The 14,131-nt window shown below is 37.7% G+C and overlaps 1 protein-coding gene across 4 annotated transcripts; it reads right to left on the reverse strand.

Annotated features, from left to right (window-relative positions):
* Window positions 1-2,999: 2,999 nt before the first annotated feature.
* SRSF10 (serine and arginine rich splicing factor 10) lies at window positions 3,000-13,696 on the reverse strand. 4 transcript variants are annotated; one of them, XM_084652157.1, is made up of 6 exons: window positions 13,515-13,696; window positions 11,056-11,162; window positions 9,245-9,346; window positions 5,590-5,752; window positions 5,235-5,285; window positions 3,000-5,071 (listed from the first exon to the last, which is right to left on the reverse strand). In XM_084652157.1, exons 1-6 carry the CDS (start codon window positions 13,577-13,579, stop codon window positions 4,774-4,776), a joined length of 786 nt encoding a protein of 261 aa, XP_084508283.1. In that variant the 5' UTR covers window positions 13,580-13,696; the 3' UTR covers window positions 3,000-4,773. The 4 variants fall into 4 exon arrangements, with proteins under 4 accessions (XP_084508283.1, XP_084508282.1, XP_084508281.1 ...); XM_084652156.1 differs by having other exon boundaries at window positions 5,235-5,288; XM_084652155.1 differs by having other exon boundaries at window positions 13,509-13,696.
* Window positions 13,697-14,131: the final 435 nt, after the last annotated feature.

Here is a 14,131-nt window from a genome sequence, read left to right on the forward strand (position 1 = left end):
TACAAACCAGGACAGCCTGAAAGTTACAACAGAAAACAACTTTTCAGTGAGTAGTCTCTCTTCTTCATATATTTCAAACAGCTCAAGCAGTTTACAAATAGCAGAACAAGAGCAAATTTCACTTCTGAAATTTAATTTAGTGTGATTACAGTATTAATTTGCACACTTCAAACCTTAATCTTAAATTTGAAGTTTTATTTGAACAATGCCATGAAAACAGCCAATTCTGCTCAGATTAAAACTCATAGCTGATCTCTAACTATTTATTTGAAATAAGTGCTAGTGTTATTTGATATTGTGACTTGCTGCCATCAGCTTCTCAGTAAGTGGACATTTGAAAGAAAGATTTCTATTCCTGGTTGAAATTAAAAAAAAAATTTATGCATTTGACACTACAGCTGCTACTCAAATTAGCATGCCTGGATGCAGCTTTCAGTTTGTCAACTACAAGTTTGAATGCCAGCTAGACTGACTGAGATGTTAAGACTACAGATTAACTGTAAAACAAGGAAAACATGCCATTTTTCACATCAACTTGTGCAGAACAGAAAAAGCCAAATGAAAGCTGCATGTGATCTGAGGAGTAGAAAGCCAATACTTTTTTCCAAATGTGAACAATGAAATAAAAAACCTATATTCCAAGTAGAGGACACAAAAGGAAATTTGACAAAACACTGATCAACTCTTGTTCACAGCTGCAACTTCAAAATAAAGTTTCTTCTATGCATTAACTTCCCAGTGGGTCTGCTATTTGAGTACACTTTGGTTCCACAAACAGTTCGGCCTAAGGAAAGTCTGTTCACAGGTATTTCAAGGTGGGATGACCACTATGTGACTGATGTGGAACAAACTACAGCTGTGTTCATTCTAAGTCAGAAGGTGCTTTCAGGGTATAGCCAAAATCCTGTACATTTTATTCCTAATTCACAGAGATATTTGAAAAGATGGAACATAGAAAATTTAAGGCAGAACAGTGAGGTGTACAAATAAAACACCTTTTCCCAAAACACACAACAGGGTACAGTCTTCCCTCACCATACACACATTTTCAAATGATGTCTTCAGACAAATCTGATAGCAGCTGTCTAGAAGATTTTTAAGCAGCACTGCTACATTTTTTGCATTTATCTTGTTAGAATATTAATGGACTATTATATTCCTTCATACTTTTAAATATTTTGTGCAGTGTTCCTGACCAAAAAACCCCCATGTAACAGTTCTGTAATACATTGCAATCCTAGTTATAACATCCAACTGTCCTCTAACATGTTTCAAGCTATAGCAATACAAAGTTCATTTTAAACATTTTAAGAGGCTCTTTGAAGAGCAGAAATGTCAAAACATGTAAAACTTTCAGACTCTAAATAAGCTTTCATAATGTACATAGATGTGTAAGCATTTAAAAAGGCACATGAGAGAAACATCTATGCTGTTTCAGAGACACCTATATCTGAACATCCAGATACAGTACTTTATCCATTGTGTTTGAAGATTTTCATTAAAATTAACAGTTGGGTGCATGGACTGTTGGATTTAATCCTAGTCACATAGAATAGAAGTTCCAGTAGAACTGTCTGTTACTGCTGAAACAAACCTTTCTGCTGCAATTGTTATGGATTGCAGCTCCCCCACTTTTTTTTTTAAACACTATTTCACTTCTACAGAATCTACATTAGATGCAAATTCTAGTTTACCACAGAAAAGCATAACTCCCACTCTTCTCACCGCTCTATTATTGTTATACATATTGTTTTTCAGATGCACACACTCCTGCAGCTAAGCCTGCAGAAAGCTTGCACAAGAGGGGCTTATTTGCTCTAAAGCAGGAATAATGTTTGTGCATTGAGGAAGGATGATGGTGTCTGCAGGGGCTGACTGGCACAAATACACAAATACTCCTTGTCTCCTTGGCCATGTCCGGGTAATCCCTTCCTGGCTGAAAGGCCCCACAGAACAGCCTTTTCAACATTTTTTCCCAATTGGAGCAAGAACCAGGGTACCATCTTCACTCTTGCAATGTTGTGTGTTTGTGCTCAGCTTGTCTGGCTTGCTCATATGCACAAGTCAAATTAAAGTCATGCTACACTTGACTTCAATTGAGCTGGCTTTCAAAATAAAGGACTCTTTTATAAAAAAATCTATCAAACTCCAAATACAAACTGCACTATAACCTCTGAATCATAGTTTTTGTTTTTAGCACTAACATTTTCCAAATAGTCAATTTCTCTTTTGCTGTTAATATCTGAAAACAATTCATTGTAACTATAGGCCCCAATCTTATCTACATGCTTAAAATTCCTTTAAGCCTCTACACTTAAAATGTTTTCCAAGATTGGGAGTCCAAAGTAAATTTTATCAGGACATTATTTTCCCTTTTTTCACAAGTTATGCATGCTCCACTATTGCCAAAAGCCACCTTAGGCTTTGAGAGGTTGATGAAAAGATAAAAAATAATTTTTACTGTTAGAATTCTATGTAATCTACCAGATAAATGCTTTTGGTACAGTGCAAGACATGGTAAGTGTAAGTAACTGCTAGATGTTAACTAGAAATGTTGTTCCCTTATGCATCTTTAAATGCTGTTTAACAACCCATGATTTGTCTACTGAATTATCTCAGATATGATAAATGGGGAAATCTGTATATTTGCCGAGCAATCCTGATCATGGAAGTTCGGATAAATCTATTTTGCATTATTAGGCCAAAGGTATACTTAACATTCTTCTTATTTCACCCATTAGCCCTCTTTAAACAAAAAAGAAAAATACAGTTCTATCTAGACAGACAAAATAAATGGATTCCTGTTCTGCTTTACCACTAAACCTTAAAGAGGTATCTTACTTCACAGAAGATGCACAGCCTTGTTCCTAATGCTGCTCTAGAATCAAATTCTAAAGCTACAATAACTCCAGTGGATCGGTATTTCCTTCATTTTTTTTTTTATTGTAGCATGTTTGCTAAATTTACAGCAAGCAGAAAATAAGCTGGGTCTTTAGTTATTTTGATCAAAACATTGATGTTTTAAAGGTAGTACACAATATTTGTTAAAAAGAACATATAAAAATACCTTTTTAGAAGCCCCTATATGAAAGAAAATACAAAGTTTAATCCCACAACTTTCCTCTGCTAGAGCTGCACGCTACTGCTAGCTTTAAATAGACTGCTGTTTTTAAACTATACGTCCAGGAAAGTCTACAAAATTAAAGGAACGTGCATATAAATGATTGCATAGCAGAACATGAACATTAACTGCAAAGAGTAAAGAAAAAAGTTAGAAATACTATCAAGTATACAAAGGTTCTAGAATCAACCCCTTAAGCACATTCAACAGCCAGAATTTAAAAGCCGTCTGTTTCCTCAAAGGCCCTGCTGAAATTGCTAAAACCAAAACCTAAAAGTAATTCTCTAAAAAGAATTTTTCACCAACATCTTCATAGACTACTATATAGACAGCAAGGAACATAAGGTGTTTGACACTGGCTTTTTTTATTATTATTTAAATTCAAAGCCAGAAGCCATTTTCTTAACAAAACATCTTGCCTTCCAGAGAAATACTTGTGAGATTACATACTGGTATTGTACTATTTTTCACATCAATTTACTCAAGATACTGTATTTGTGATAAACAAAATAGCTAGAGATGCAGCTCTAATTCACACCCAACTTGAAAGATTTGTTCTCAAGTAATTTAAAATGAAACCTTGTAACCAAAGCACTATCCAGTCTCGGTAAGAAGGGACGTAATTTAGGCTTGCTTGACTAGATAAATTTTGAAGTGTAAAAGCAATCCTTTAGTTATTCACAAATAGAGAGATGGCTAGAGTTTGATATCTATGAATGCACCAACTAACCACAAGAGTAATTGGCATAAAAGTTTAGTTCTTATATACTGTACACACACAACTTGAAACAATCTACTTGCATCTAACAGCGGGAAACTAAGCAATTTATGATTAATTGCTCACTAAAATTTAGGATACAAAAACTGAATAAAATGTACACGTTAACCTAATATTGTAGCTGTTCTGTCATTTGCTTAAATGTGACCTTAATATTTTCAATGTATATGTTTTTATTAAACATCTAATATTAGCAGACGGGTAAAAACAATGAAGCCCTCTCCTGACAACAATCATGACACTCCGTGATCTCCCATGAATCCTCAAGACTGTGACAATCCCCGTATACTATATGCAATGTTAGTACCATCTCTCCAGATGGTGGGGTTAACAAGAAACTTCAACATCACATGTCTACTTGCTGTAGGTGGGCATGAAAAATATAGATTTCCTCCCTTTAAACAATGGAAACGTAATGTTGCCAGTCTATTTCACAGCAGACAGCGTTGCACTACAGCTGCCCAGTTTTCCATTCATACTGCAAACTTTTAATATTGAAGAACAAGTTAAACTGCTAGTTTAACTGCTCCACACCAATTTCTCTGTGGGTGTGAAATTTGCAATAGGACAATGTTGCGAATTATGGTCAATCAAGTTATCACCAATATTTTAAGCATCAAAAAATGCAAATCTTTACAAAAATATACATAGACACCACAATCAAATCAATAGCTGCCCATGACATTTCACAAGTGGACTCTCTTAGTGGCTTCTCAACACTGTTATTTTAATTATAACCATTGCCTGCTACAGGGAAAACTGACAAAAAGAAGTTCTTTTTAGCACTGTTGCAACATCATATTCCTGATAATTTAAGAAAACTGAACTGTGTGTAAATGAATGATTCATGCCTAAAAACAAGATGGTTACACTGTTAGTGGCCACTGGACTTGGGACTAGTCCATGACCTTGATCTGGATTTTGACCTAGATCTAGAGTGTGATCTTGACTGAGATTTGGATCTAGCTGGTTCTTTTTTTCTCGGTTCCTTTTCATATCTTGAGCTGGACTTATACTGTGTTTTAGTATCTGTTTTAGAGGTGCCTCTAGATTTGGTGTGAGATGCAGACCTAGAACGTGATTTAGCCTTCATTTCTTTCTTGGGCTGTGACTTGGATCGTGATCTTGAATTGGACTTAGATCTTGAAAAAGATCGATTGCGGTGTTTGAACCTATCAGAATAAAGGGGAGAGAGATTTGAATATAAAAATGCTATTCTTAGACATCTAGTACATTTTTTTAACCATTTTTGCAGGAGTAAATTTTTAATCTAAAGTTAAGGATTATAGTAATCTAGTTTTGAATTTAAATGGTGTAAAATTTTTTTTTTTTTACCTATCATTGTCCGAACGGCTCCTGCTACGCCGAGGTCTTCCAGTAGGTCTACTGCTAAAAAGGTACATCAGAAAAAGTAAACGGTGACAAATACCTTTGTATTTATATAGATGATTAATAAGTTTAGTTTTTTTGAGATGTGCATTTGCTTTTAATTCTTTAATATGAAGCACAGAATTGTATTTCATTCAATATTTCTCTTTTGATGAAGCATGCAAAATACAGTAACTCCCACGCATGTGATTACAAAGTGAGCATACAAAAAAAGTATTCAAAATGTTAACAACTAAATAGTCAGTGTGATTTTTCTTCTCCAACTGACTGCTGTGTAGTTGAAGCCAAACACTACACTTACTTTCTAGGACTATAAGATCTTCTATAGTTGTAATCAAAAGAACGACTTCTAGACCTCCTCCTTTCATAACTCCGGCTTCTAGATCGCCTATATCTGTCGTAGTCATCATAGCGAGAAGAACTGTACACGTTTCTCCCTTCCTTGGCTTTCATTTGATTTGGAGCTGCAGAAAAATAGCAATAATTTAACTTTTTTGTTAAAAAAAAATCAAATATAACTTTCTAATTTCCAGATCAGTTCTCCCTGCCCCTTCCTTTGAATTTCAATTATGCATTAGTGGTAGCACCCATGTTTTCAAAATCAATTTAACTGGGTTCAATTCCTGAGTCAAGCCAATGCACTCTTCATGAAGACCGGAATGGACACGTGAGGGATGTAAAAGTGGTTGCACACCATCTTTATGCCCCATTACTGCTGTTTAGAGCAGCCTTGGGGCTGCTGTAAGTTGTGGCCAGTTGCCAGCTGTGAATGATGATTTGGGTAACAGAATATTGCCTGGGTGTAGCAGTGCTTCAGTCATACCTCTGCCCCATATACACCAACTGGTAGCAAAAAGCTGGCTATGCTGGTTCTACCCCACTAGAGAAAATCTTAGAATCTTCAGTTGGCTTGTTAGTCCAGCTTCATGGCCCTATTATATCTTGACATTTCTGAATTCAGTTAAGAGGACAGTCAATGAGAAATCTAGTCAATTTTTAAAGAAATCAGCAAAAAGCTTCAGGTATTACACCCGCCCCACAGTCTGCTGATTTTTGCAGTCTTTACTGTTCTTTTTTTTTTTTTAAAAAGTTTCTCCCTTTTGGAAGACCAAAACCAGAATCTATATAGGGAAAGTGGTGAAACTGATTATACACAAGGTAAACAAGAGCGAAGTATACATTGATTATGACCCTTCAACCAAAATTGGCAGGAAATAGGCTTCGTCCTTTTGTATTTGGATTAGATATAGTAGCACATTACTACTACTACTACTACATTGTATTTTCCCTTTTAATTAAACACACCCTGCATCCAAATCTGAAGCAAATGGGTATATTAACCTCACACTGCTATGCTTCAATGTATATTTTAATCATTTTCCATGTTCCAATGAAGCCAGTGTCTGGGATCACACACTTGTGATGTGTGCACTAGTAGTTATCAAATGCATGGTAAAGGATTAACTCATTTTCCGAAAGAAATTTAAGGCCATGTTCTAGCCACCCTCACCTCCCCCTCTCAAAACCATACATACATACATTCAGGATTGAATTTTGTCCTTGCATGCATACCATCTGCACAGACTTCAAGGGTTGCATGTAATTTTTTGTGGGAGAACATAACAGGTATATTGTTTCTCTGATAGTTTGTACTACAAGATCCTTGGGCCAACGCATTAGTCTCATTTGTCTGAAGTTGCATACACATGTTTTAGAATATAACCTGTTACAAGTTTCTTGTAATGCAGACTTAAAATCAGCCATTTTCTGAAGTATAATACTCATTACAACCATATTAGTTCTGTTTTAGAGTTACAAAAACTGGAATAAGACTACTTACTTTCAGTTATATGATAAACACCCAAGATTTCTTATACCATACGCCATACTAAATGTGAAATAGTTTATATAATCAGAGTATCATTTTGTATTCAGAACCATCAAACCATTTCATTTTCATTTGTCAAAACAAAGTAAATTATATAATTTATTAGGGCTGTCGATTAATCACAGTTAACTCCCACGATTAACAAAAAATTAATGATTAATTGCACCGTTAAACAATAGAATACCAATTGATATGTGTTAAATACAGTATTTTGGATGCTTTTCTACATTTTCAAATATATTGATTTCTATTACAACACGAAGTGTACAGTGCTCACTTTATAGTATATTTTTGATTACAAATATTTGCATTGTAAAAATGGTAAAAGAAATTGTATTTTTCAATTCACCTCATACAAGTACTGTCGTGCAATCTCTTTATCATGAAAGTGTAACTTACAAATGTTGATTTTTTTTGTTACATAACTGCACTAAAAAATAAAACAACGTAAAACTTTAGAGCCTACAAGTCCGCTCAGTCCTACTTCTTGTTCAGCCAATCACTAAGACAAACAAGTTTGTTTACATTTATGGGAGATACTGCTGCCTGCTTCTTATTTACAATGTCACCTGAAAGTCAGAACAGGCTTTTGCATGTCACTTTTGTAGCTGGCACTGCAAGGTATTTACATGCCAGATATGCTAAACATTCGTATGCCCCTTCATACTTTGGCCATCATTCCAGAGGACATGCTTCCATGCAGATGATGCTCGTTAAAAAAATAATGTGTTAATTACATTTGACTGAACTCCTTGGGGGAGAATTGTATGTCTCCTGTTCTGTTTTACCTGCATTCTGACATATATTTCATGTTATAGCAGTCTCAGATGACCCAGTACACGTTCATTTTAAGAACACTTTCACAGCAGATTTGACAAAACGCAAAGAAGGTACCAATGTGAGATTTCTAAAAATAGCTACAGCACTTGACCCAAGGTTTAAGAATCTGAAGTGCCATCCAAAATCCAAGAGGGACGAGGTGCGGAGAATGCTTTCGGAAGACTTAAAAGAGCAACACTGAGATGTGGAAACTACAGAACCCGAACTGCCAAAAAAGAAAATCAGCTTGCTGCTGGTGGCATCTGACTGAGATGATGAAAATGAACATACATTGATCCACTATGCTTTGGATCGTTATTGAGCAGAACCTGTCACCAGTATGGATGCGTGTACTCTGGAATGGTGGTTGAAGCATGAAGGGACATATCTTTAGCGCATCTGGCACAGAAATACCTTCCGATGCCAGCCACAACAGTGCCATGTGAATGCCTGTCTCACTTTCAGGTGACATTGCAAACAAGAAGCAAGCAGCATTATCTCCTGCTAATTGTAATCAAATTTGTTTGTCTGAGCGATTGGCTGGAGTACGAGTGAGTGGACTTGTAGGCGCTAAAGTTTTAAATTTTATTTTTCAATGCACTTATTTTCTGTACATAATTCTACATTTGTTAAGTTCAACTTTCATGATAAAGAGATTGCACTACAGTACTTGTATTAGGTGAACTGAAAAATACTATTTCTTTTGTTTTTTACAGTGCAAATATTTGTAATAAAAATATAAAGTGAGCAGTATATACTTTGTATTCTGTTTTGTAATTGAAATCAATATATTTGAAAATGTAGAAAACTTTAAATAAATATTTAATAAATAGTATTCTATTAACAGTGTGATTAGTTTTTTTTAAATCACCTGACAGCCCTATAATTTATATTAGAAGTGTGTAAGTTGAAAAATGTTGAAATTGACATGTTCCTGAAAAGAATTCTGATTGCAATGAAACCGTATTTTGTGATGAAAATCTGTTCCAACTAAAATTTTTTGACCAGTTCTAATAGTCACCTTGTGGTAAATAACTTAAAGTATATTATGTGAGTGCAGGGGTTATCAAGAGACTTTATGTATCTAGAAAAGAGCCCTAAAGAAAAAGAATCAAATTGCATTTATTATGAAGTATGAAAAATAATTGATTAATGTTGAAATAATGGTTGTGTACTATCTTCCCAGGATTGAACTCTCCTAACATTAAGGATAAAACTACATTCTGATACTACGCCCAAAGGCACTTACTTTTCCGATCACCCTGCGCAAACTGGATTTCTATCTGACGGCCACAAATCCACTTCCGATCCAAATTATGGAGGGCATCTTCAGCATCACGGACATCTTCAAATGTGCTAAGCGTTAAGGTACTTGGGAATTTGAGTAGTTAACAACTTCAAATTAACAGTTTTTCCTGGATTTTTAATCTCACTATAGGGCACACTAAAAACTGTCTCCCATTAACTGTAAGGTTGTAGGAGAATTTTTGGAGAGAGAATACTATACAAATCTTTTGATATAGGTACAACCAAGAGTATTTATCCTTTAATGAACAATCACCATGTAACTCCATAGCCTTCTTTTCTCCTATATATACACTGATGTATCAAAAGTAGTTAAAGAAGTTTAGTTATTAGTGACCTTATTCTCTAGGTTTGCCTTACCCTCCCGCCCCCAAAAAAGAGGGGGGGATGCTAACTCTTAAAATGCTTAAGCAACATCAGTAAAAAGTGAAAATTCTGCATTCATTACATGACTGTATTCATGAAACTTATTCCCTTTTCACCTACTCCTTTAAAACTGATTATGGACTTTCAGCAATTGTTACTCAAATATATAGACCACTGTATTCTATTAAAAAATAAAGCATATACTGAAACATTAAGCTATGGATTAGATGATCAATATCTTAAATCCCTAAGACTGTTCACTGTAATTCACTCATACTCCTCTGTCTAGCTGACTTGAAAGAATAAATCATCTGTATTGGTCTGCATACCAACTTCGTCCATCATCTCCTGGTTACCATATAGGCATACTTATCTTGATAAATAAACCAAGAATGAATGCATTTCATTCAAGACAGTTACAATTTCAATACCACCCACAAGTGAAATATTATAGGTTCTGTCAACAGACTAAACCAGAATAATTTATCAAGTTACCACTTACACGAGAAACAGAAAAAACGGTTATTCTGTAGGATACATCAGGTATGACTCCTTTAATCTTGGCCACCATTCAACTTCATCTTGACCTTTAACTCTTTAAGTGCTTGTCAGAAGGACTTGTCATGAGATGCTTGGTCAAAAATGACAGATGGCTTTATCTTTTACTTTGAAAAACAACCTTTTCCCCCTTTTGTAGATAAAGCGAAGCTTTGTCTCCCATTATGGCTTGTCCTTCTTCCAGCTTTTCTTTACTTTTTCTTTTCCCAAACTCTCCCTTCTCTTCAAGCCTGATCCTTAAGAGGTCTTTGGCTTGTCTACTTGCCTTAATTGTTGAACTCTACTCTAAAGGTTCTTTCATGCTTTCTCTTTGGGGTCGCCATTACTGTACAGCTTTACATTCTCTGAGGCAACAACAGAGGACAGTAAATTAGGGGACAATATTAAAGAAAGAAGTTTACCTCATTTTTATACAAACTGCTTTTGATCAAGTGATTCCAATTTCCATGTTTTTAAATTAACAATGAATACCAGCCACAATTTGCTAAGCACAAGAACAAATTAACTTTCAGTATCAGTTATATTAAAAATGTGGTAGACACTTCCGAGTCACTGATAATTGTCATTTAAATCATATAGTATCAATTTAAGTGACAGATATGCAACAAAATAGCTCTTATCTTACTGGATTTGGCTTAAAGTTTTGCAAAAAAGGTAAAGAGCAATTTGTGAGGAGTTAATCTTTGAAAAAAATGGAATACGCCACAATAAGACATTTATTAGATATAACACAAAAGTAAACTGCTTTTTCATTTAGATTTGTTACCTCTTACACAAACTTGAATTTCAAACTTCAACACCCCTCACTAATCAGCCATCTGAAGAAAGGATATTGAACATAAGCAAATCCTCTTGGACGACGAGTGTAGAAATCAAGTGGAACGTACACATCAACTATAGGCCCATAACGACCAAACTCACGACGCAAGTCTTCAGACCTGAAATACCATAAATACATTTTTATATATTCTTTCACTTTTTACATTTAAATTGCAAACTGAAATATTTAAAGAAACTATTGAAAAAATTTTGAATCAAATATGGCCAAAGCTTGTTTTTAGAACTAACTAGATGATAAAGTACAAACAAAAAAATCTGAGTAATTAGTCTTTATGATAAAATTAATCAGAATAAATTAAAAACCTAAATCAACTGTGGGCGCTGAAGCTCCCAAGGTGTTTAAAAATCTTGGAATAATTAAAATTTTATGCTAGCATCTTAGAATCTGAAAACTCAGTGTAATTCAATATTGGGCAAGTGTAAATGGAGAAAAAATACATGTAATGGTATATTTAGTAAACAGTACTGAATTACTGAAGGTGGGTGGGAAACAGCAGATCTCAGAGAAGCTTTTTCTTAAATTTTTTTGTAAGACTTCTAATTCCATGTTTTTGCACCATGAAAACAGCAAGTTAGAACATTTGGAAATTCAAGAAAGATCCACAAAAATAAGTCACTCTACCTAACACGCTGAATTTTTCAGACACATCAAACAACACTAGTCTAAAACAGCCATTCAAGCCACTAAGAGTTAATTGCTTCATGGAGGTGATCTAACAAAAGAGTATAATTCTGTTCAATAGGTTTGTCACTGTTTGGAATCATCCCCTCTTCCCCTCCAACATCATCAACTCTCTCATACAGATTTCACTGTATGTTATTTTAGATGCATAAAATGGCCCTGGCTGGGAAAGTCAATGATGAAAATTTACCACTATTTCCTCACTCTTCCTCACAGCCTGTGGAAGAATGCATGACACACACCAGTTATAAGAACACAGGAGATAAACAAAGATTCAATAGGAAATCTCCACATCATGGTATCTGTACAAAGGGCAGAGTTTTCACAGCAAGTTATAGAAAGGGACCAAATAGGTTCCCCATTCTTTTCATAAGTTGTATGTAATAGTTTTCTTCCTCAACTGTTGAGGTCATTAAATACATTTCCCTCTAAAACTAATCACAAGTATAATCACAGAGGAAAGGCAGGTGATCACACAAAAAAAGCTCTCAACACATAACCTATTTCCAATTCAGAACTATCAGTACCATACGGAAAAAAATGCAACTCCTACTTCATCCCATCATTTCTATTTCAATGTAATTTATTGCATGACTCCTTTAGGGTAGATTATTTTCCTGATAGCAAGTTAAACACTATAACCTTAGACCTTAATCCTGCATGCCACAAAAGCAAGTCTTACTGACTTACATAGGATTTATAGAGAAATCTCTGACCTTTAATTTATAAATGTACTTTATATAGACTACCAAACTCAAAAACACTAACTTTATAAACGTTGTAGTTTTTATTTATAAGTGTCAGAAGATATTAAAAAGGTATAAGGGAAATGTGATAGAATGAGCAGTTTGCTAAAATACCCAGAGTACAAAACAGAAACATATGTTGTACAATTCCTTAACACTTCCATTTCTTGATGAAGGTTCAGCAGTCTTATGTATCGGGAACGTGGATACTTTTACTTTAGACAACAGTGAAATGTAAAAACAACGAGGAGTCCGGTGGCACCTTTTAAGGACTCCTCGTTGTTTAACACGGCTACCCCTCTGATACGCGAAATGTAACTTTAGACAACTCCTCCCCTTATTTATTTCTCGCTAATTACGGAAAACCCGCCATTCAACACCTTACAGAGGAATTGGTGCAGTAACAGCCCGTCCCAACAGGGACCAACACTACGCACGGGTGCGGGGGGCGCGCAGCCTCTGCGCACTAAGAGCCTCTGGCGCTTTTCCAGCCCCCGGCAATCGCTGTTTCTCCGGAGGCTCCAGACTCTACCCTCGAGGGGCCAGTGTCTGAAACCAGCGGGTGTGGGGAAGCGACACGTGACGGCGCACACATGTCCTGGAGCGCAGAATTCGGCCCCCGGGTTACCCTCACAACCCCTGCCTCGCGCCGAGCAAGCGCCAGCTAATCGGCGGGGTCTCTACGGCGACCCTGCTTTCCGTAAGTTTCTCCCTCCCGGGTTTTGTCCCGCGGTTTCCCGAACTCAGCGCGCTGGGGCAAGCGGCTGAGAGCCCGGGCGGGAGGGAGAAAACGGAAGGCGTGTGAGGAATGGAGGCTATGAGAAAGATAGGGAAGAAGGAAACGGCCTGGGGCTCCTTTCCCCTTCCTCAGGGAACCCCCCCTCCCCCTCATATGGTGGCTGCCTGCGCGGCCTAGTGAGCCCGCCAAAGCCTGCGCAGCCCTCGCGCCATGCGCCCGCCCGCCCCTCCCAGCGCCCCTGCCCGAGCCCCCTTCCCTGGATCCCCCCCGCACTTACACACACCTGGTGTCGTCGGCCACATTCCGCACGAACAGCGAGGTGTTGGGGGGGCGCAGGTAGCGGGACATGGCGGCGGCGGCTCCCAGGCAGGGCCCAGACGCGGAGGAGAAAAGAGGAGCGAAGCGACTCTCCGGAGAGAGACAGCGCCACCACTATCAACGGCCTCGCCGCCTCTCGCGAGACTTCGGAGCGCTTCCGGCGAGAACCCAGCCAGAACAAGGAGGAGGGGCGGTAGAAGAAAGAGAGCAGGCGCCAAACTGCCGCCGCACCTCGCTTTGCGCGTGCGCCAAGTCCTCTCGTGGCGATGCGCACGCGCCGATCCCCTCTGTTCTTGCTTCGCCGCCAGCTCTAGAGATCCTACGGCCTGTTTTTTCCGCGCCTGTACCGCCCGCCGCTTATTCAGCGCATGCGCTGCACGGTACCGCCCGCTCAACCCGCGCTTGCTGTCTCGCGCGGCAGTGGCGTGCTGTTGGCTGGGTGCGCGCCGCCCGATCCCTTTCCCGCCCGAACAGAGCTGAGGCGCTGAGCGCGCGCCTGACTCTCCCTTCTCAGGCGAGGAATGGGGAAGATGGAGGGAGGGGAACCGGCGCCTGAGGGGCAGCATAACTCACGGTGCAGGC

Source organism: Lepidochelys olivacea (genome assembly GCF_965140295.1).
Source record: "Lepidochelys olivacea isolate rLepOli2 genome assembly, chromosome: 19".
In the NCBI taxonomy this organism is placed as follows: Eukaryota; Metazoa; Chordata; order Testudines; family Cheloniidae; genus Lepidochelys; species Lepidochelys olivacea.

Excerpts from the sequence above, each read along its gene's own strand:
- SRSF10 (XM_084652154.1), bottom strand. The coding sequence starts at position 13,579 with ATGTCCCGCTACCTGCGCCCCCCCAACACCTCGCTGTTCGTGCGGAAT. Across the intron at positions 5,753-9,244 it reads TGCGCAGGGTGATCGGAAAA|CTCCAAATCAAATGAAAGCC; the intron begins GTAAGTGCCTTT and ends ATTTTTCTGCAG. Across the intron at positions 5,289-5,589 it reads AGATCTTATAGTCCTAGAAA|CAGTAGACCTACTGGAAGAC; the intron begins GTAAGTGTAGTG and ends GTACCTTTTTAG.